Source organism: Cucumis melo, chromosome 3 (assembly GCF_025177605.1).
Source record: "Cucumis melo cultivar AY chromosome 3, USDA_Cmelo_AY_1.0, whole genome shotgun sequence".
Lineage (NCBI taxonomy): Eukaryota > Viridiplantae > Streptophyta > Magnoliopsida > Cucurbitales > Cucurbitaceae > Cucumis > Cucumis melo.
In genome coordinates this window covers 25,852,550-25,873,481 of record NC_066859.1, presented here as the reverse complement: position 1 = coordinate 25,873,481, position 20,932 = coordinate 25,852,550, and the positions used below count along the sequence as shown (strand labels likewise).

General features: G+C 36.8%; 1 protein-coding gene across 1 annotated transcript in view; it reads left to right on the top strand.

Annotated features, from left to right (window-relative positions):
- The window catches only part of LOC103488429 (DNA-directed RNA polymerase I subunit 2), a 28,618-nt gene extending 8,224 nt beyond the window's left edge, over window positions 1-20,394 (top strand). Inside the window, exons 7-27 of the mRNA XM_008447154.3 lie at window positions 76-153; window positions 251-296; window positions 741-921; window positions 1,009-1,061; window positions 1,186-1,259; window positions 1,439-1,556; window positions 2,393-2,480; window positions 2,921-3,036; window positions 9,277-9,404; window positions 9,482-9,561; window positions 10,168-10,409; window positions 10,486-10,650; window positions 10,751-10,915; window positions 11,175-11,249; window positions 15,905-16,008; window positions 16,104-16,179; window positions 17,214-17,342; window positions 17,420-17,560; window positions 18,239-18,451; window positions 18,696-18,953; window positions 19,625-20,394. Coding sequence (XP_008445376.1) covers window positions 76-153; window positions 251-296; window positions 741-921; window positions 1,009-1,061; window positions 1,186-1,259; window positions 1,439-1,556; window positions 2,393-2,480; window positions 2,921-3,036; window positions 9,277-9,404; window positions 9,482-9,561; window positions 10,168-10,409; window positions 10,486-10,650; window positions 10,751-10,915; window positions 11,175-11,249; window positions 15,905-16,008; window positions 16,104-16,179; window positions 17,214-17,342; window positions 17,420-17,560; window positions 18,239-18,451; window positions 18,696-18,953; window positions 19,625-20,035 — 2,941 coding nt within the window. The 3' untranslated portion in view covers window positions 20,036-20,394. The remainder of the gene's footprint in view (window positions 1-75; window positions 154-250; window positions 297-740; window positions 922-1,008; window positions 1,062-1,185; window positions 1,260-1,438; window positions 1,557-2,392; window positions 2,481-2,920; window positions 3,037-9,276; window positions 9,405-9,481; window positions 9,562-10,167; window positions 10,410-10,485; window positions 10,651-10,750; window positions 10,916-11,174; window positions 11,250-15,904; window positions 16,009-16,103; window positions 16,180-17,213; window positions 17,343-17,419; window positions 17,561-18,238; window positions 18,452-18,695; window positions 18,954-19,624) is intronic.
- Window positions 20,395-20,932: the final 538 nt, after the last annotated feature.

Genomic DNA, 20,932 nt, shown 5'->3' with positions numbered 1-20,932 from the left:
TTTTTGTGAATTTGTGGGATCTACATTCTATTTTTAGGTGTCACTCAAGGTTTTATTTTTTGATTCTCAATCCAGGTGTGTAAGAGAAGATCAATCTTCAGTAACAGTCAAATTATATTATCTTAGGAATGGAAGTGCCAGACTTGGATTTTGGTAATTGTTGTAGGGACGGCTTAACAAATATTTATACCTATTTAAAATTTCACCAAGATTTGTGATGCTAAATGCATTTTTTATCGTAATTTTTCAGGGTTCAGGGAAAGGAGTACTTGCTTCCCATAGGGGTCGTCCTAAAGGTTCAATACTACCCTCATTCCTTTTGATATTTTAATGCCTTCCATTATCTTCTTGTTCAATTGTAAGGCGAGTCAATATTTTGGTGGGACTTCAATGTTCAGAAACAAACTTAGATATACAAAAGAATACAAATGGACAGTGCAAAATAAAAAGGAAAAGGATAGTCTAAAATACAAACTATAAATTTTATTTATTGATTTAAAGCTTTCGGCTTACTTTGCTGTTAGCTTAGTTGAAAAGCCTTTTGTAATCCTCCTTGCTTGGGAAGCTCATTCCCTTCCCTTGCTTTTGTATGATTCATTTTAATATTGAGATATTTTGTTTCTTGTTAGAAAAAAAAAAACAGCGTATGTATTATTGTTTTTTCTTTTGATCCCATCTCTCTTTCAAATCTCAATATCATGAATAGCACAATGCATCCCATATTTACTTTGTTTCATCAGGCCCTAATTGACACAAACGACCACGAAATATATGCAAGTCTGACAAGCTGTTATAGTGACAAACATGGAAAGAGTAAGGGTGCTGTTGCAACTCAGCTCGTTGGTGAAAGGGCAAAGATTATTCTTGATGAAGTTCGAGACCTGGCACTTTTTGATCGTCGTCAATGTCTAGATCATATAGGTGATTAGCTCAGTATAATTTAAATGTAAAACTTCTATGGTTTTGACTGTTATCCATGTGTACTAATTCAGTTTACTATAAATTTAGGACAACACTTCCAGCCAGTCATGGAGGGGCTGGGAAAAGAAAAATTCTCTACTGTGAGTTATATAGTACACTTTGACTCATGACATGTTCATTGGTTACTATATAAACATTTTTTTTTGGGTTCGATCAATTCATAAAGCATTACATTTGGCCATCGCTCTATATCCTTCTTTGTAGGTTGCAGATGCAGTTCTTAAAAACTACATATTTGTTCACCTCGACAACAATTATGACAAGTTCAATCTGCTTATGTGAGCTACCATTACATTTTTTAATCTGTTTTCCTCTAATTCCAAAAGAGTCCTAAAGAGTTGGATTTATTTTAATGGACTGGTTTACTTCTTTTTCTTTTGCACATTCATTTTGTGATTTTTGTATTGTGTGTTTGCTGACAATTTTTTTCCCGTGTGGCTTTCTTCCTCTTGACAAGTTTTATGGCACAGAAACTTTTCTCCCTTATAGATCAGACTTCTGTACCTGACAACCCCGATTCCTTGCAGAACCAGGACGTTCTGCTACCTGGTCAGCTAATTACTCTTTATCTCAAGGTAGAACTGGATTCTTATTTCATTAGGTACTAAATGTGGAAAACTTTCCAGTCTTCTACAGTGGCAACGTACACCTTCATTGAGATATATGCAGCATGTCATGATTTATTTTGATTGAATTGCAATCATTCGCAAGCTTTTTCTTTTAGATGGTGTACTTTTGTTTATCTCTATAAGTATGGTTTTGGGTTTAGGATATAATCTTCTGTTTAATCTATATAACTATCTTCTATATTTTGCAGAGTAATTGTCTGACATTTTTATAGAGTATTTCTTTTTGTTGTGTTGTATACTCTACGAATTTAGTTACGTCATGGCCTTTCTATCTGATGCCAATTGCCATGTAACATAACCAACCCAAAGGCAACGAGGTTGCAAAAAGCTTCTCCAGTTAGAAAAAATATTATTAACAGATCAATCTCATAACTATTACCAAGCCTACATCAAGCAGCCGTAAGGAAAGGGCATATTCCACGAAAGATAAAGACTTTCTATCTTTTCCTAACAGTAATATGTGATTCCTCTCTAAAAAGTCGTGTTCTTTTCAATCAACATGCAAGTGTGTCTCTTTGCGAGGTGGTTGGAGAAACTCAGCTATCAAGAAACGTGGTGTAAATACTATGCAGGCTGTATACATAATTTGATAGATTCAGTTATTTGTGTCATTTGTATGTTATGTTAATAGCTTTGCTTTGCTAATACAAATTCTATTTTTTATTAGAAAAATAGCTGGCCCTTAATAACATTTTTTCCTGTGATAAAGTTTATTTGTTAGTTCCTTCGTAACGAAGAAAGGTTTATTTGTGAGAAAACACTGATGTTTGTGTGGATTATAGGAGAAACTGGAAGACTGGTTGCAAAAGTCGAAAAAGCTTCTTGAAGATGAAATTAGTAATCCCAGCAAAAATTTTGAATTCTGCAGCTGTAAGTTTTCTCAAATGCTAGGTTCTTTTTTATTTGTCAGATTAATGTTCATTGACGTACTCCCCGTGTGGGCCTCCTGCTGGGGGCATGCATGCACTATCGGAATGTGAAATACTATGCTTTGAAATTTTTACACACAGACATCCTCTTTAGCTAACTAAGAGGACCTTTGAGTACAGCTGGTTTCGTGTTTCAAATTCAGTTTAAACCTTCTCTTACACCATTTTTTCTCCTTAAAAAAACAAAAGAAAGGCTTGCAGCTTTAATTCTATATTTTCTTTTATCAATGAAATCTTGTTTTTTTTTTAAAGAAACTTCCGTTTTGTATTTTTTTTAGAATTATTTTATGACATTTAATTAGGAGTAATTATCTTTGAATTCACTGTCGGCAGTTACATATTCTTTTTTTACTGAAAGTTTCAACTCTTTTATATCATCAGTAGCTCATGTGAAGAAGGTCATGGACAAGAATCCATCAAAACAGATTAGTTCAGCTGTTGAAAATATGTTGAAAACTGGAAGACTCGTTACACAAACTGGCCTAGATCTGCAGCAGGTAAGAATGTAGTTAAACATGAAATATGGTGTTTGGTATTTTCTGTATGTTTGATTGAGTTCTTGAACCAGATTCATCATTTGCAAAATAAATTTGAATCCAGCGTTAGTAATGATATACATGCTTTACAGCTTGATTTTTTATTTTGGTTATTTTGTTTGAGTTTTATTTCTCCATTAATTTTTGGCTGCAAAGAGAAAAAAACCACGCCAGGCTATTTTTAAGTTTAACCAATAAGTGCATAATTTAGGTCATTACTCGATATCTACGGTTAATTGGACGAAAAATATCTTCTTATCCAAAAAAATTGGACAAAAAATATCAGAATTACAGTTTTTTTTTTAAAGTATTAATGAATATCAGCGTTGAGGGGTTGCACCAAAAGACTTATTAGACTAATGGTATTGGTATTGAGGTTCTTATTCTCATTTGGCCAAAAGGTCCCTTTACTTTTCCTATAATTATGCTGAATCATTTGCACAATTTGTTTCATTTTACAAATTTAAAGGTTCATTTTCCTGGAACTGTAAAAGAATTCTTTTATATTATATGTATTGAAAGTAAGACGAAGAGCACATTGGTTTACCTGGAAATCCGAGAATGGGAGAAAAACCACGATATTTTGTTTTTATTATTTTCTTGTAATTACAGAGGTACAATTGAGGAACTTAAATAGAATAGAAAGGGCAAAGAAAAAAGGAAAAGAAATATTTATGGCAAGTTTTCCATAAATATTTTTTACATAAATACAAAAATCTAACGGCCCAACTTGCTAACACAAAAATTAAAGTTTGGTTTGAGAAGCTCGTTGATGAGAATATCAACAGCTTGTTGGCTAGAAGGAATGTACGGAATGCATATGCTCCCACTGTCAAGTCTTTCTTTGATGAAATGCCAATCAATCTCAACATGTTTAGTTCTATCATGTTGAACTGGGTTGTTAGCAATACTAATAGTGGTTTTGTTATCACAAAAAAGCTTCAATGGAGTCTCACATTTCTGATGAAGATAAGACAAAACTTTCTGGAGCCAAATTTCCTCACATATTCTCGAACTCATAGCTCTGTATTTTACCTCAGCTCTGCTCCTGGCCACAACACTTTGCTTCTTACTCCTCTTAGTTACAAGATTGCCCCAAACAAAGGTACAATAACTAGAGGTAGACTTTCTGCCAACAACAGATCTCGCCCAATCTGAACCAATATATGCCTCAATGGTCTTTCAGTTTGTTTTTCTAAACATCAACCCTTTACCAGGTGTTGTTTTCAAGTATCTTACAATTCTGTTGATAGCTTCCGTATGTTTCTCATAAGGAGCCTGCATAAACTGGTTGACAACACTCACAACAAAGGAAATATCAGGACGAGTATGGGATAAGTAAATCAATTTATCACAAGGTGCTAATATTGTTTTTTATCAACTGGAACTTGATCATCAGAGTTTCCTAGTTTACAGTTGAATTCAATAGGAGTTTCAGCAGGACGACATCCCAACATACCTGTCTCGGTCAGCAAATCAATGGTGTATTTTCTCTGAGACACGGAGATGCCTTCTTTAGATCTGGCCATCTCCATTCCAAGGAAATATTTTAGATTTTCCAAATCCTTGATTTCAAATTCATTATCCATTCTCTGTTTAAGTTGATTGATTTATGCCTGATCATCTCCAGACAAAACAATGTCATCCACATAAACTATCAGAACTGCAATCTTCCCTATCTTGAAAACCTTTGTAAATAAAGTATGATCAGAATGCCCCTGACTGTACCCTTGGGACTTGACAAAGGTAAAGAATCTATCAAACCAAGCTTTGGGAGACTGTTTCGGACCATACAGAGATTTTTGGAGTTTACACACATTCTGACCAAATTGGGCTTCAAATCCAGGCAGGGGCTCATGTAAACTTCCTCCACAATGTCTCTATTTAGAAAGACATTCTTAACATCCAGCTGGTATAAAGGCCAATCTTTGTTCACCGCAACAGATAGCAGGACTCTAACAATATTCAACTTAGCAACTGGAGAAAAAGTTTATAAATAGTCAATACCATAGGATTGAGTAAATCCTTTTGCAACTAACCTTGCCTTGGGTTTGTTAAGAGTACCATCTGCTTTGTATTTAAGGGAGAACACCCATTTGCATCCCACAGTTTTGTGCCCTTTGGGTAGAGCACAAATCTCCTAAGTTCTATTTTCTTCAAGAGCTTTCATCTCTTCCATGACAACATTCTTCCATTCAGGGCACTCTAAAGCAGTGTAGATATTTTTCGGTATTATGGTAGAGTCAAGGCTTGCTGTAAAAGCTCTAAACTGTGGAGAGATTATCATAGGAAACATAGTTGCAAATGGGATGTTTAGTACAGGACTTGGTACCTTTTCTCAGAGCAATGGGAATGTCAAGAGAGGGATCATACTCATCAAGTTTCCCTATATGACCTTGTTCAACTTCATTGTTACTGGTTTTTGTTCTAACCCTAGTCTCATTACCACTGTTCTTTTCTTCCATATTTTTAAGAACAGCAACATTAGACTTGTCATTCTCACTTATCGTATTATTAGTACAAGACTCAGTAGGATTTTCCATACCTTGATCTTGAGGAGGTTTAGTATCTTGGACTGGAGCCGGTGGCTTAGCAGGACACCCAACTTCCTTTCTAAGATTCCTCCTATAGTAGGTTTTCCAAGGAATTTGATTCGTTGGTAGGATTGTGCAATGAGGACCTGGGCTTGGTATGGTAACAAAAGTAGGACTGTAGACTCTAAGGATATCACCCAGTTGGAGTTAGACTCTTCACTCTCACTCTCCCCCTGAAGATGGCTAACGGGAAAAAAAGGATGATCTTCGAGAAAGGTAACATCCATGGAGATGAAGTATTTACAGGAAGATGGGTGAAAGCATTTATAGCCTCGTTGATGTAGAGGGTAACCAACAAAAACACATGCCTGAGCACGAGGAGTAAATTTAGATGGGTTAGGGCCATGGTTATGAACATAGGCTGTGCACCCGAAAACCCGAAGAGGAGCATCAGAGATGAGGCAGGTAGAGGGATATGACTCTTTAAGACACTCTAAGGGGAGTCTGGAGGTGTAGAACACGAGAAGGCATTCGGTTGATAAGATGGTTTGCAGTTAGAACGACATCGCCCTAGAGATAGAAAGGAAGGGAAGGGAACGATGACTTCCAAAAGGTGATAGTTTTTGCGCTCGGCCATTCCATTTTGTTGGGGGGTGTAGGCACATGAACTTTGGTGGACAATGCCTTTGGAAGACATAAATTCATTAAGGGTGTGGTTTTGGAACTCTCGACCATGGTCACTCTGCAAAATAGCAATCTTTGTATTGAACTGCGTTTCTACGATGTTATAGAAGTCCTAGAAGACAGAGGTGACTTCAGATTTGTCGGAGACAAGAAAGACCCAGGTAAGACGAGTATGGTCATCGATAAAGGTGACGAACCACCGTTTTCTAGATGAGGTTGTTATCTTGGATGGTCCCCAGATATCGCTATGAACAAGAGTGAAAGGATGAGTTGGTTTGTATGGTTGTGATGGAAAAGAAACTCGATGTTGTTTGGTCCGAATGCATACATCACAAGATAAGGTAGACACATCAATTTTAGAGAAGAGATGAGGAAATAAATGTTTCATGTATTGGAAATTAGGGTGACCTAAATGAAAGTGCAACAACATACAATCTTGCTCAGAAGTAGTAAAATAAGAAGATAAAAGACTAGTCCTAGAAGTGCTACTAGAAGAGGTATCATCATTAAGAAGGTAGAGTCCCCTACTATGCTGGGCTGTACCAATCATCTTCCCAAACTCAAGTCTTGAAAAGAGTCAGAATTAGGTAAGAATATTGTTTTGCAGTTTAACTCATGAGAAATCCTGCTTATAGAAAGCAAATTATAAGATAGTCTGGGCACATGCAAAACATTATTTAAGAAGAGCCCTGCACAAGGAGAAATCTTTCTCTTTCCAGCAATGGGGGCCAAGGAGCCATATGCAATTCTAATTGTTCCATTGCTAGCACAAGGAATATAAGACACAAAATGTTTAGAGGACCTAGTCAAATGATCTGTGGTGCCAGAATCCAGAATCCAGGGGTTCTTCCCATTAACACAAATAAGACTGGAGGATTGAGGTATACCTGATTGGACAATGACACCTAGAGTAGTGGGACCATGATCGATCTGGTTCCCTTGTGACTCAGGTGGTTGAGAAGGTCCAACAAATTCACTCACATATGTCCGCCCTGTGTTTTGTTTGTCGTTGGAAGGGCGTTTCTTATCTCCTAGGGGACGACCATGTAACTTCGAACACTGTTCTTTGGTATGCCATTGTTGTTTACAAGGCTCACGGATAGGAATTGGTTTTCCATTGTGCTTGTCATTGCCACTGGTAGAGGACCTTGCAGTAAAAGCAACTGAGTCAATAGAAGGAGTTGTAGAGATATTCATAGCACTTGTGCGATCTTCCTCGAGGCAAATTTCAGAACAGACTTCCATCAAGGAGGGAATTGGTCTCTTGCCTAGTATATGCCCTCGAACGACATCAAACTTAGGATTAAGACCAGTAAGAAAGTCATAAATCCTGTCAACCTTTTCAATTCTAGAATACTGCAAACCATTAGTAGGATCTCTGCATAGGCTCATCTCCTGCCAGATAAGAGAAAGCTTATTAAAAAAGGATGTTACATCCATGGCTCCTTGCTTGCATTCATGAATCTACTTCCTCAGCGTGTATAGGTGAGAGACATTTTGACGTTTCGAGTAAAGTGTCCGGGCCGTGTCCTAAATATCTTTGGCGGTTGCCGCAAACAGTAATGGCTTGCCAATCTAAGGTTCTATACTGTTGATCAATATGGATCGAAGAATAGAGTCCTCTACCTTCCAATATCGTTCTTGTGGGTCGCTTGGTGGAGGGCGAGGTATTTCCCCTGTTAGAAATCCAAATTTATGTCGTCCTTCAAGTACCATCTTCACTGACTGGGACCATGAAAAATAGTTATTGCTATTCAACTTATCCTCTGAAAAGTGATATGCAGTAGATTGAGCCACTGTATTAGTCACATAAGAAGAGGATAAAGTAGGTAAAGAGGTTATTGGATTCTCAAAATACATCGGTACAGAAGTATTGGATGTCATCCCTAAGGTAGCCTCAAGTGTTGCAATTTGTTGTCGAAGCCCTTCCAGTTGTCGTTGAGCTGTTCCCGATGAAACTTACACGTTATGGTTGGAATGTGCCGAAGATTCACCAACCTCAAATGTTGAGTGAATTTTAGTATGATTAACATCAGGATGATGGCTTAGGTTAGTGGGTGGTAGGGCATATAGATTTGACAGTAGAAGCTGTGGTTTTAGGCTGGATCTAGGTGGCAGTACACAAATCTGAGCATGGGGAACAATATAGGCTGTGAATGAAGAAAAGGGTTGCACGGATGGGTTGGTTGGCGCTGTCTGTGGAAGGACTGACGCGTGTATCTCTGGTGGCGGCGTGTGGAGGTTTGGCAGCGGTGTGTGAGGGGTTGTCGGTGGTGCGGATGACTGCAGGTTTGACGGGAATGAATTTTCTGGCATTTTCTGAAGGCGGTGGAACCATTCATCCATGGATGCACTCATCCAAGCATCGTCGGCAACGGCGGCAATTAAACTGTTGGCTGTCTCCTTTGTTTGATTTCCATCATTGTTGTGTTTTCTTGGGTTTCTAGGGTGTATTCAGTGTTCCTCTCTGATACCATGTTGAAAGTAAGTCAAAGAACACACTGGTTTACGTGGAAACTTGAGAATCGGAAGAAAACCTACGATGTTTTGTTTTTATTATTTTCTTGTAATTACAGAGGTACAATTGAGGGACTTAAATAGAATACAAAGGGCAAAGAAAAAAGGAAAAAGAAATATTTTTGGCAAGTTTTCCATAAATATTTTTTCCACAAATACAAAAATCTAACAATATGCCTTGAAATCCTCCCTTGGTGTTCTCTTTCTAAAAGTTTCAGCAGGTTTCCATTCAAAATATTGATCGTAGTTGGGTGGGTTTTTACTGTTTCATTTTGATAGATATTCCCTCGTATTTTGTTTGCTTTATGCTTATTTATGTTTAAGGTTTTTGTCCTTGTATCTTGTATTTTTGAGCATTAGTCTCTTAAAAGTGTGATATCCTTTTCCAAAAAGGAAAAAAGAAAAAACATTTTATGCATTTAATATTCTATTGCCGTACTAAAATATGAACATTTGACTTCATTAGAGAGCAGGCTTTACAGTTCAGGCAGAGCGACTTAATTTCTTGCGCTTTGTGTCTCATTTTCGTGCTGTTCATCGTGGAGCTTCGTTTGCTGGACTTCGCACTACAACTGTGCGGAAATTGCTACCTGAGTATGTTTCTCTTATGCCATTTAATAAATACGTGGTATCATGGTTGTTTCTGGCTTTGATAATTTGGTATGGTGTAGGTCTTGGGGTTTTCTTTGTCCAGTACACACTCCTGATGGTGAACCATGCGGCTTGCTGAATCATTTAACCAGCACCTGCAGTAAGTTTTCTGTTCCTTTGATGTGTCTATATATGAATTGTACATATATCTGTGGGTGTGGCCCCTGTACAAGAATTTGCTGTGCAGGGACTTGGGTTTTACTTTTTCACTGTACAATCATTTGTTATGATCTTGGGGGAAAAAGATTGTTTTGTTACCTTCATTGACGACCGTACTCGTCTATCTTGGGTTTATTGGGATGAGGAATTGCACGACCATCTTCAACTGAGTTTTGAGTCCACTAACTAGGGCCAACTTCACTCCCACAAGGGATGTGTTAGTTGACCAGATTCAAGAACAAGTATAGACTATTGCAAAACATAAGACTTACATTAAGGACAAGTTAAGGGAAATGTTTTAAACATGAAAAACATCATATAGGCCTTAGCCGACAAATTATAATAGTTAGTACTTGTATTACATTTGATGTTTCCCTCTCCCAAAATCCGTTAATCATTTTGGTACTTTTATTGTCATTATAAACTTTTGTGTTGGCTGCGCAGATAAGTTCTTGTACACTGCTATTTAGTAGTTTAATGGCCAGTCACTATTTTTGCAACAGAGTGAATGAAAAATTCATTTGGATTCTACGTTTGTCTATTTCAGGAATTACGTCATACTTCAATTCTCAAGGAAAAGTTCGAGACTTTTACAAAATAAGGACGTCTATTCTAAGTGTTCTAATTGCAGTTGGAATGATACCGTCACTACCGAAGCTTGTTCAAATGGGTCCTCCTGATGTTCTTAATGTGCTTTTAGATGGTCGACTCGTTGGTTATATATCATCCAATGAAGTAGAGAAAGTTGTTGCTCATTTACGTCGATTAAAAGTTTTATCTCCCCACGTGGTTTGTAGTTGTGCATTTTTCTGCTATTGCATGTTTTTCTTTCCTATTTCTCTCATTATTTTTGGGTATGTTTCAGATTCCCGACGATCTGGAAGTTGGATATGTACCTTTGAGTATAAGTGGAGCATATCCTGGTTTATACCTTTTCACATCTCCTTCTAGATTTGTCCGACCAGTTAAAAATCTTTCAATCTCCCCTGAGGATAATCACAATATTGAACTCATCGGCCCATTTGAACAGGTTATAAGACAGTGAGACCTATTTTAAGAATTACTATAACAGATTATAGACAGTTCAAACCAGCAAGTTAAAAAAACTGACTCATTATTTTTTTAAACAGGTGTTTATGGAAATACGATGCCCTGATGGGGGTGATGGTGGGAGGAAAGATGAGTTTCCTGCAACACATGAAGAAATCCATCCAACTGGGATGCTCAGTGTGGTTGCTAATCTTACCCCTTGGTCCGATCACAATCAGAGCCCACGTAATATGTACCAATGCCAGGTTTTTCTTCTCATGGATTATATGGAAGTTGTGTTTAAAAATAGTTTTTCATATTTAAAGAGTAGAAAATAATTGTTTAAAGTTAAAAGTTCAATATTAAAAAATGTGAAAAATAACAGGAAGAATTTAAAATGATATAATTTTAAGAAAATACACTCAAATGTATCCTGTTAATTTATCCAAGGTGCTTACTTTTTTTAATTCTTAAATTTTGTTTCTTTTGTATTTGTTCTTCTAACTTTTGATAATCTGAGTGTAGATGGCAAAACAAACAATGGCATTCTCTCTGCAAGCTATTCGGTACCGTGCAGATCAAAAGCTATACCATCTTCAGGTTTGTTGGCATCTTGTTTATTTTTGTTAATACGATTTCTCATTAGAGCAAGAGCATCCAAATCTCTCTGTTTTCTATCAAGCAATGGTTAATGGATAATGATTTTAATTAACATATTGATAGTATATGTTTACTCGATTTATTTTAATTTATCTTTTAACACGAGATGAGTTTCTTAACTGTTGAGACCAATACCCAAAAGATACAAACTCCACGTGGGAGTAAAAGGGAGAAACATATTCACATACAAACCAAGGAAGAGGAGTAATAAACATCTCCCATTTCATATAACATTCACGTAATCGTTATTCAGAAGAATCTTGAAGAGAGAATTTCATATAAATGCTGCGAGATTCACCAAAGGTCTAACGCATAACAGACGGATCTGAGATTCGATTTGTTTGCAAAAACCCCTGTGATCTCAAAACTTTGCCTTAACTGATGCAAGCTTGTTAAAGCGAGGCTTATGATTAAATATATCCAAACAAAATGGAAGCTTTTGGAATTGTTGGATTTGAAGATTTTAACATAACATTTCTCACAAAGATTTGCCTACTCCCCATCTCCCTCTCAAACAAACAGCCTCTCATCCTTAAGTCCCAATTACCACCTGAAAGGTTCCACATAATCTGGACTTTCTTTTTGGGCATTTGAAATACTAAAACTACTCTGGATATAAAGAATAGGTAAGTCCTCTCTCCTCTCTACTCCTGCCCAACCACTTCCTGGCTTCAGTATCCCCTAATTCCGGCAAGATAAGTAGTTTCAGACATGGAGGTGAAAAACTGCAAAATTCAAATTCATTTTATTGTATATGGTTTGAAAGAGGATATTTCCATATTGAAGATGTGGATTCTAGAAAAATTCTCAAAGTATCTAAGCTCCAACTGGAATGGTTCGTGAAAGCTATTACGAACCTAGTGAAAGAACCAGAATGGAAGTTCTTTTTGGAGAACAGAAATGACGGACGTGAATCAGCAGGGCTAACTAAATTTCGAACTCCTTCGGGTTGTATGTAGCACGAAATGGATCCAACTTCTCCTTTATTCACATCTTTTCAGGTGATTCCAAAAAGGGACGGTCTACATTTCTTAATATGATCAAGGATTTTTTGTTGATTCATAAATACGAATAGTGGCATTCTCGCTTAAGACGAGATCACGCCTCCTCCAAACTCCTTAGGTTTAAGCTATGCAGATAAAGTAAAGGGTGCCCGAAGCAAACCTCAATCAATCATAGAGGAAGAAAAACAAAATTTGGGAGAAAGGCATTGGGTTCGAAAATCAGACGATCGCATTAAGGTAGACTTTTCTAACCTCTGGATATTATCACGTTTATTTGCCTGCAACGAATGGAAGGACAATGCCCATCTTGAAGACTTTTTGAACATCAATATCAACATTAACCCCATTATATGTCGATAAAGCCATTATCAAAGTAACAAAAGAAAAGGTTGAAGATTTGATTATTACACCCAGAAAATGGTTTAACTACCGAATATTTCATCTATTATTTGAAAAGGGGGATGATGATACCTGTATGGAGGGTGACTCTTACTAAGAACCTTTCCTTTAACGTATGCAGGAAAGAGTACTTTGGAGGTTTGGAAAAAATAGCTTTGGATGCCCTTAACCTTATTGATTGTTCTAAAGCCAAAATTCAGGTGAGAAAGAATTTATGTGGGTTCCTACCAGCAACCATTGAGATAAAGAACACTTTTAGAGGAATTTTCTTCCTTAATTTTGGTGATATTAAGTTGATCGATGCTCCACAGTTGATTAAAAATGATCTTTCACTTAGTGACTTCACCAATCCTATTGATTTATGTAGATTAAATGCAGTAGCCTTGGATGAAGAAATCTCAGTGGACCTCTTGTTAGTGGATAATAGTCTAATTATGCAGCAGGTTCCGACAATCAATAGAAACTCTTTCGAAGGAAAAAAGTATGGTTGGTGCTTTAACTTCCGATCGGCCGGCCTCCTCCTCACCGGAGAAAAAAGAGAACACGCTCCAAAATTCAAATTCAGTAGGAGAAGAGCAACAGCCATGCGTGGGAAAGAGGCAAGGAATTTATGGAGGGAAGAGAAAAGCAGTGTCAATAAAGCACCTGAAGTAAATTTTGTTTGTTCTCCCAAATCTCCGTCAGCAGCCCCCTAAACAACTTCAATGCTGCCAATAAGAAAGAATCCAACTTGATGGGCCCCACAAAAGCAGCCTGTAGAGGAACGCATGGGTTCTGGTATGCCAAGGAGGAAGAGGAGGAATTTTGACTATGTGGGATGAAAGTAAAATCTCTGGGTCCGACATCATCAAAGGAAGATACACTCTTTCAATTAAATGCACTACTGTTTGCAAATTGGATTTCCAATGTGTAATGCCCTACAAAACATAAAGAAAGGAAGCTCATTTGGCCAGAACTTAATTCCCTTGCAACTCTTTGTTAAGGTGCTTGCTGTGTGGGAGGAGACTTTAATGTTACCAGACTAATTCAGGAGAGATTTCCATTGACAAACCAAGGGCGTGAGAAAATTCAATACGTTTATAGAAAACTCTAACCTGTTTCAAATTCCACTCTCTAATGAGAAATTCACTTGGTCCAAAGAAGGCAACATATTTCCCAGATCCTTGCTAGACAGATTCTTAATTAACTCTGAATGGGATAAATTGTTTGCAGACACGAGTTACACAACAAGCTTGGTTATGCTTGGATCACTTCCCCATATTATTAGAGGCAGGGGCTTTTAGTTGGGGACCATCCCCTTTTCATTTCTGCAATAGTTGGCTGTTGATAAACAGTGCTGCAGAATCATTGAGAACTCCTTGGATTCGGGAAGTCACCAAGGATGGTCAGGTTTCGTTATATCTTTCAAACTTCTTTAAAAATTCAGCTTTGGAAATGGAGCATTGACAGCAAAAAAGGCAGGAAATATAATGAAGAGAGCCTGCTGAAAGCTTTGGCAAATGAAGAAGATAAGGATGAGCAGCTGGACTTGGCAACAGAGTAGTACCTTAAAATGGATGCTGAAAGCAAACCTTCTAGAACTACATAGAAGGGAGGAAAGGGATCTTATTCAGAAAAGTAAATTAAATTGGATGAAATTAGGTGACGAGGACACCAAGTTCTTTCATCGGTTTCTAGCTGCCGAAAAAAAGAAAATATATGATTTCCAAATTAGTGAACGACAAAGTAGTTAAAAGTATTAATGGTAGCCACCCCTTCCTTTGGCACACTAATGGGAAGGAGAATTTGAGATTGAGAAGCCCATGGATCAATATTTCAAGAGAATGGCGTAAGATTGAAGGACTAGCCACTTTTAGAATTGGCAATCGCAGCAGTGTGCGTGTTTTGGACTGATCCATGGCTGGATAATATTTCCCGGAACAGCAAGTTCCCTAGATTATCTTATATTGTCCTTTTGCCTAAAGGGTCAATTTCTAAGCACTGGGATAGCCAAACTAGTTTCTTGGTGGTTTACTTTAAAAGATTATTGAAAGAAGAGGAGGTTGTTGACTTTCAATGAAATGGGAAAATGGTAAACTTTATCCATATAAGAAAGTTTGGCCCCTAGAACCAAGTGACTTCTTCACTATTAAATCCTTGGTTACTCATCTATCACTTGCTTCTTCCATTCTTTATACAAGGGGCTTTGGAAAACTAAGAGCCTTTTTGCTTCAAAGGAATTTAAATTGTGCCGCTTCACTGCAAAAAACTTCTCTCTCATAGCCTACCTCCCCATATGTGCCATCTATTTTGTATAAATCAAGAAGGCCTTTAGTACCTTTTTTTCGAGTGTCCTTATCAAGTGAATTGTTGGTGTAGACCAAATTTAAAGAAAATCTCATCAATTTTATGGTGCAATGCAGTCAAGGCTTTATTAATAGAAATATGGTCTGAAAGAAATCGGCGCATTTTCCACAATACAACTTCAGTGTGGTCCAATCGATTTGAGAATGCTCGTTTAAATGCTTCATCATGGTGCTCCATGGTCAAAGGAATTCAAGATTACTCCACACGGGACATTCACCTCAACTGACAAGCTTTTATTATTTAGTCATTTTGAGTCCAGCTAAGGAGATTTAGGCGAGGGATCTGTTTTTGCCCAGTTTAGAGTTGTCTCTTAGTCTTTTGTTAATGATAGGCTGCTGATGTATAGGTCTTATATTTTGGACCATTTTTACTTTGTCAATGTCATTTCATTGCTCTATTTTTCGGATATGATGAGGACGCTAAGAGGGTGTCAACCTAGTTGAGATGTCTAGATGCAGCTACTGATTCCTAGTTCTTTAGTTGCTCTTTCTATAACCCTATTGTATTTTGAGCTCCGCCTCATTTTTTATAATAAATGAGATCTGTTTTCTTTAAAAAAAAGAAAAACAGAACATTCCTCATAAAAAAAACTGCAACATAATTTGGAACTTAAAGTAAAATCTTATTACCATCCATTATATTCTTTCACAATCTTCTGGGCTGATGACAGTGCAGAAGATGTCGATATAACTAGATTCTTGTATTGATTTAAATTTCTAACTTGAGCGAAAATATGAAATACACTTGATACCTTCAGGCACTTTCAGTTATTACCCGTCTTTCGTGTTTGACACTTTTCGTTGGTTGGTTGCTTGCAATAATGTGCAATCTTCAAAATGTTTGTAGACTCCTCAGACCCCTATTGTTCGTACAAGCACATATACGAAATACAACATAGATGAATATCCAACTGGCACAAACGCAATAGTGGCAGTGTTGGCATATACTGGGTAAGAAATACGGATTGTTGGATAAAATTTTAAGATGGGGTTGATTTATGTTTTTTATAGTCCTAATCATTCTATTTTATTCATGATGTACGTAGTTATGACATGGAGGATGCGATGATTCTGAACAAGTCCTCTGTGGAGCGTGGAATGTTCCATGGACAAATATATCAGGTTTGTTTATCATGTGCTTGACCTTATGGTAAATGTTGAAGTGTGGTCTTCATAACTCTCACTATAATACTACTCAACTTTTTCATTCTTTCGTGTTTCCTCAATTCCTATCCTTCCAATCTCCAGATGCTGCCATCACTGACGTTGCAATTGCGTAATCTAATAGTGAAATTGAGCTCTCTTGATTGAGAAAGCTATATTGTTTTCTTTCTTAAAGTGTGGTGTAACTCAATCTTCCTTACTGATATTAGCTTCCCAAAGAACCAAAAAAATATTGCCGGGCGGGGGGGGGGGGGGGGGGGGGGGGGTTGTGAAACTAAAAACTGTGAAGTTAAGAACTTTAAACTTGAACCAAAATGCGATCCTTCTTCTGCCCCAATAATTGTATGTGAGACTACCAGGTAATCTCTTGGAAAGCAAACCTTTCATTGGCATGGCAGTCTTTGATCACTTAGCGTAATGCTACAAGATTTCCTTCTTTGATCTATTGAATTCCATTCCTTAGAAATATTGTAACGTTCTCAAATCCTTATCCTCAAATTCTGTAGCAAGATTTTTCACGAGTTCAACTGCACCTCCTTCTAGGACTTGCTTGACTTTGAAGATACCCATGACTTGAACAAATTTTCTAAACCGTTCAAACCAAACTCTCAGAGATTTAGTAGATTTTACTACGTTCAAATACCTTCTCAAATTGGATGGTAGAGTTCTGACAATGACAATGGCAGTTAGGGTTTGAAAGTACTAGCTATGGTTCATAAATGTTGGCAACGGGTAGAGAGACAAATACATGTGGAAAGAATAATGACTTTGTAAACAAAATATTGACAACTAATATTTACAAACACGTAATAAAATTTTCAACGTTACCAAATGGTTTTATGGATTATTTCTGTTAAATGATGGAGTTGATTGATAAATGTGGGGTGTGCATTCCATTTTCTTTTCCCCATGACTAATATTTATTAAATTGTTACAACACATTCTTGCTGAAACTAAATCCTTTGTTCATGCACTGTCTGATAACTTGGCAGACAGAAACTATTGACTTGTCTGATCAGGGCAATAGGTCAAGTCGAAGTCAGAAGATGTTTAGGAGGAGTAATATTGATACATCTGTGCGATCTATCATAGATGCAGATGGGCTGCCTTATGTTGGTCAGGTTAGCCTTATTTTCTGTGTTGCCATCTTGTTTTTCTCCCTGGGTTTAAAGCTAACTAAATTTATGTTGAGATTCAGATGATACAACCAGATGAGCCTTATTGTAGCATTTATGATGAGGTGGCTGGCACAACCAGAACCATGAAACTTAAAGGTTCAGAAGCTGTTATTGTTGATTATGTGTCTGTTGATGTGAAGAATAAGAATAACCCCCAAAAGGTAAATAGGGATCTCTTGGTTATTATCTGAATTGTAACAGCACATAAATCGTTATAGTGGGTTGTGGTTTACTCAACTTGGGAGCCTCATTTGATCCCATGTGAGTATTATTATCACAGCAAGGAAGTTCTAACTTTTCTTGTTTTTAAATACTGTTTTAACTAACATTTGTGAGTGATAATGATAATTTGACCGGTTCATGATTTGAATCAAGTATTAGTGTCATGATCTTCATGGCGAACTCTTGTCTTTTTGTTATATGTTTGTTTGAGTCAGGTTATGGAAAGTTGCGTTTGTGAACTTGATATTATAAATAGAATTACTTTTCTTGGGCACTTTATAAGCTTGTATGTCCAAAGCTTTTTGACCATCTTACCTCTTTTATCACTCCTTCAAAACGTTGGTATCCTGATGCGCTTGTATAGGAATATATTTTATCATTCTTTTTTGTTCTCACGTTTTTTTAAAGTATTTTCTACAAATAAAAATTCAACAATCATTAGCAGAGAAGTCTTATTTTGAATACTTGGGCTCTTTCTGTTATCTTCTTACCCTCTTGGGTTTGTATTAAATGCGCAGTTCTCTTTGTCCAATGTTTTTAATCAATTCAGATTTTATTTCCGTGAAAAAGTAGTCTGATGAAGGATCTTTGCTCTCCCTTTTCCTCTCTTCGAGCAGGTGAATATACGCTTCCGGCGCCCTCGGAATCCAATGATTGGAGATAAATTTAGTAGTAGACATGGACAGAAAGGTGTTTGCTCCCAGCTATGGCCAGATATTGATATGCCATTTTGTGGAGCTACAGGAATGCGCCCGGATTTGATTATCAATCCCCATGCTTTTCCTTCAAGAATGACAATAGCAATGTTGATGGAGTCTGTTGCTGCGAAGGTAACAATATCAAGAAACGTAGTTATTTTTTTAAATTAGTTTATAAGAAACGTGAAAATATACTGAGAAACCAGAAGGAAAAGCCTAAATCTGGGGTTCCCATATGAAATTTGTAGGGTGGGGTTCATGGTTAAAAGGGGAATTCGGTGTTTTGTTTGGAAGAAAAGATATTGTTATTTCTATAAGTGTACGTGTCTGTTAAACCATTTTTTCTGGAGTTAAAAGTTTCAATTACTTGTTACAGGGAGGGTGTTTAAATGGAGAGTTTGTTAATGCAACACCATTTAGGAGTTCTGTAAAGAAAACGAATGCCGGAGATGGAGAGACAAACGCCGAGACACTTGTTGATGAACTTGGGTCTACGTTAATCAAAAAGGGATTTAATTACCATGGTCTTGAGGTATTGTACAGTGGAGTTTATGGAACAGAGCTAACATGTGAAATTTTTATTGGACCCGTATATTATCAGCGTCTTCGGCACATGGTTTCTGACAAATATCAGGTGATCTTTTCTTTTGTACTTATTTTTTAATTTACGATTGCTAAATTATTATTATTATCATCGTTACTGTTATTATTATTATTTTTCACACTAGCTTTGAAGTCTTAGCATTATTGGCTATATAAAGAATGAATTAGTATTGGCCAATTCAGTGACATTGACGTCATTCTATTCGGAAGATAGATATTCTGTTATAATCTTTCATTATTTCATTTCATGTATGTTTGTTAGCGTTTAAAGCAGTGTGACGGCTTGGGTCAGAATTGGTCGAAATGCCGAAGCATGAAAACATTTTGTGATTAAACCGAAGTATAGTCTTACTTGTTACATGCCTAGAGTTTTTTTAAATGACCGAGTTTTTTGCATCTTCTACCCTACATACTATCATTTATCAAGTTATGAGAACTATGGTGAAATTTAACAAAATATTGCAATGCTTTGTTGTGATCCACTATACAGTAATAAATGATTTTGGTGTTGGGATATGTATAACGTCTAGAGATCCGAAGTCTCAATAGTGCATCATTATCTATTTTCTCACTCAACGCATGCGACAAGATCTGTTTGTGTCAAGTGTAGGGCTTGAGATTTTTCTCTGGTTGTGTGTGAGCATTTTTTAGTCTCTGATGTTATCATGGACCATTTATTTAGTTTTATGTTGCTATGATCAGGTTCGTTCCACTGGAACCGTGGATCAAGTAACTCGGCAACCAATCAAAGGTAGAAAAAAAGGTGGTGGTATACGTTTTGGTGAAATGGAGCGCGACTCAATGCTAGCACATGGAGCATCATACTTGTTGCATGATAGGCTTCATACATGTTCTGATCATCACATTGCTGATGTATGTTCACTCTGCGGCAGCATTCTAACATCATCTTTCGTCCAGCCCCCAAAGCGTGCTGTGCGTGAAATAGGCGGGCTCCCTCCTGGGAAGGCTCCGAAAAGGGTTACGTGTCATGCTTGCAAAACAAGTAAAGGTATGGAGACGGTAGCAATGCCTTATGTCTTCAAGTACTTGGCTGCAGAGTTGGCAGCGATGAACATAAAAATGACTCTCGAACTAAGCAATGGAGCAGTCTGATTTGAACAATGCTCATGTTTTAAGATCTCGTCCTCCGGATTTGCTTGGTTCATAAGTGAGATCAGACTCGAGACCAGTTTCATAAAGATGACTTGGCTGCTCTCGAGTAAAAATTTATTGCCCTGGAGGAGACCAAATTTTGGGTCCGTGCTATATTTTCGATTTAGGGTCTGAGGTATTGTTAGTTCCCATTTTTGTACTATTTAAACCCTGGGCTAACGGCTTCTTTTGGTTTCATTTGTCATAATTTTTATTCCATTCATAAGCCATGGTGTAACATAAACGAATGATTTTGTAACGTCTGATGAATCTTATGTATTATAATTTATAAAAAGTGTTCCATTATTAGAGTTGTTTCATTGTTCTCAACAGGATGTATGGTGCTCTATCAGGAACCAACGTATCAACTAGTTTTTTTTGGGTAGAAAACAAATGTAAAAGCTTACAAATGGAAATTTTTAGATGGGCTTAGCCTCGTTTGGGATTATTGACAAACTAACGTATTGGATAAAATTGTTATTATATTAATTTAAATACATTTTCTTTTTAAGAGGGTTCTTAAAATTCTTACTTTTGTGTTTTTTATATTTGCCAGGGGTTGAGATTAACAATCTCATAGTGCAACCTCAAGGATATTCAAGATAAAAATGATTGTTTTTTTTTTTTTTTTTTTTTTTTTAATTTAAATATGATTTCTTTTTATGAAAGAAAATGATCGTTGGATGTTGTGCTTTGAAAAGTTAATCTATAGTATATATATAAAAGAGTGGTAATACGGATAAACTTTCCATTGTCTTTTCATAGTTTGCTTTTTTATAATTTGATTTTTCTAATTATTATGGATTTTCAGTGAATAAATCTACAATTTCTCAACTAACGATTACATTCCTCATTATC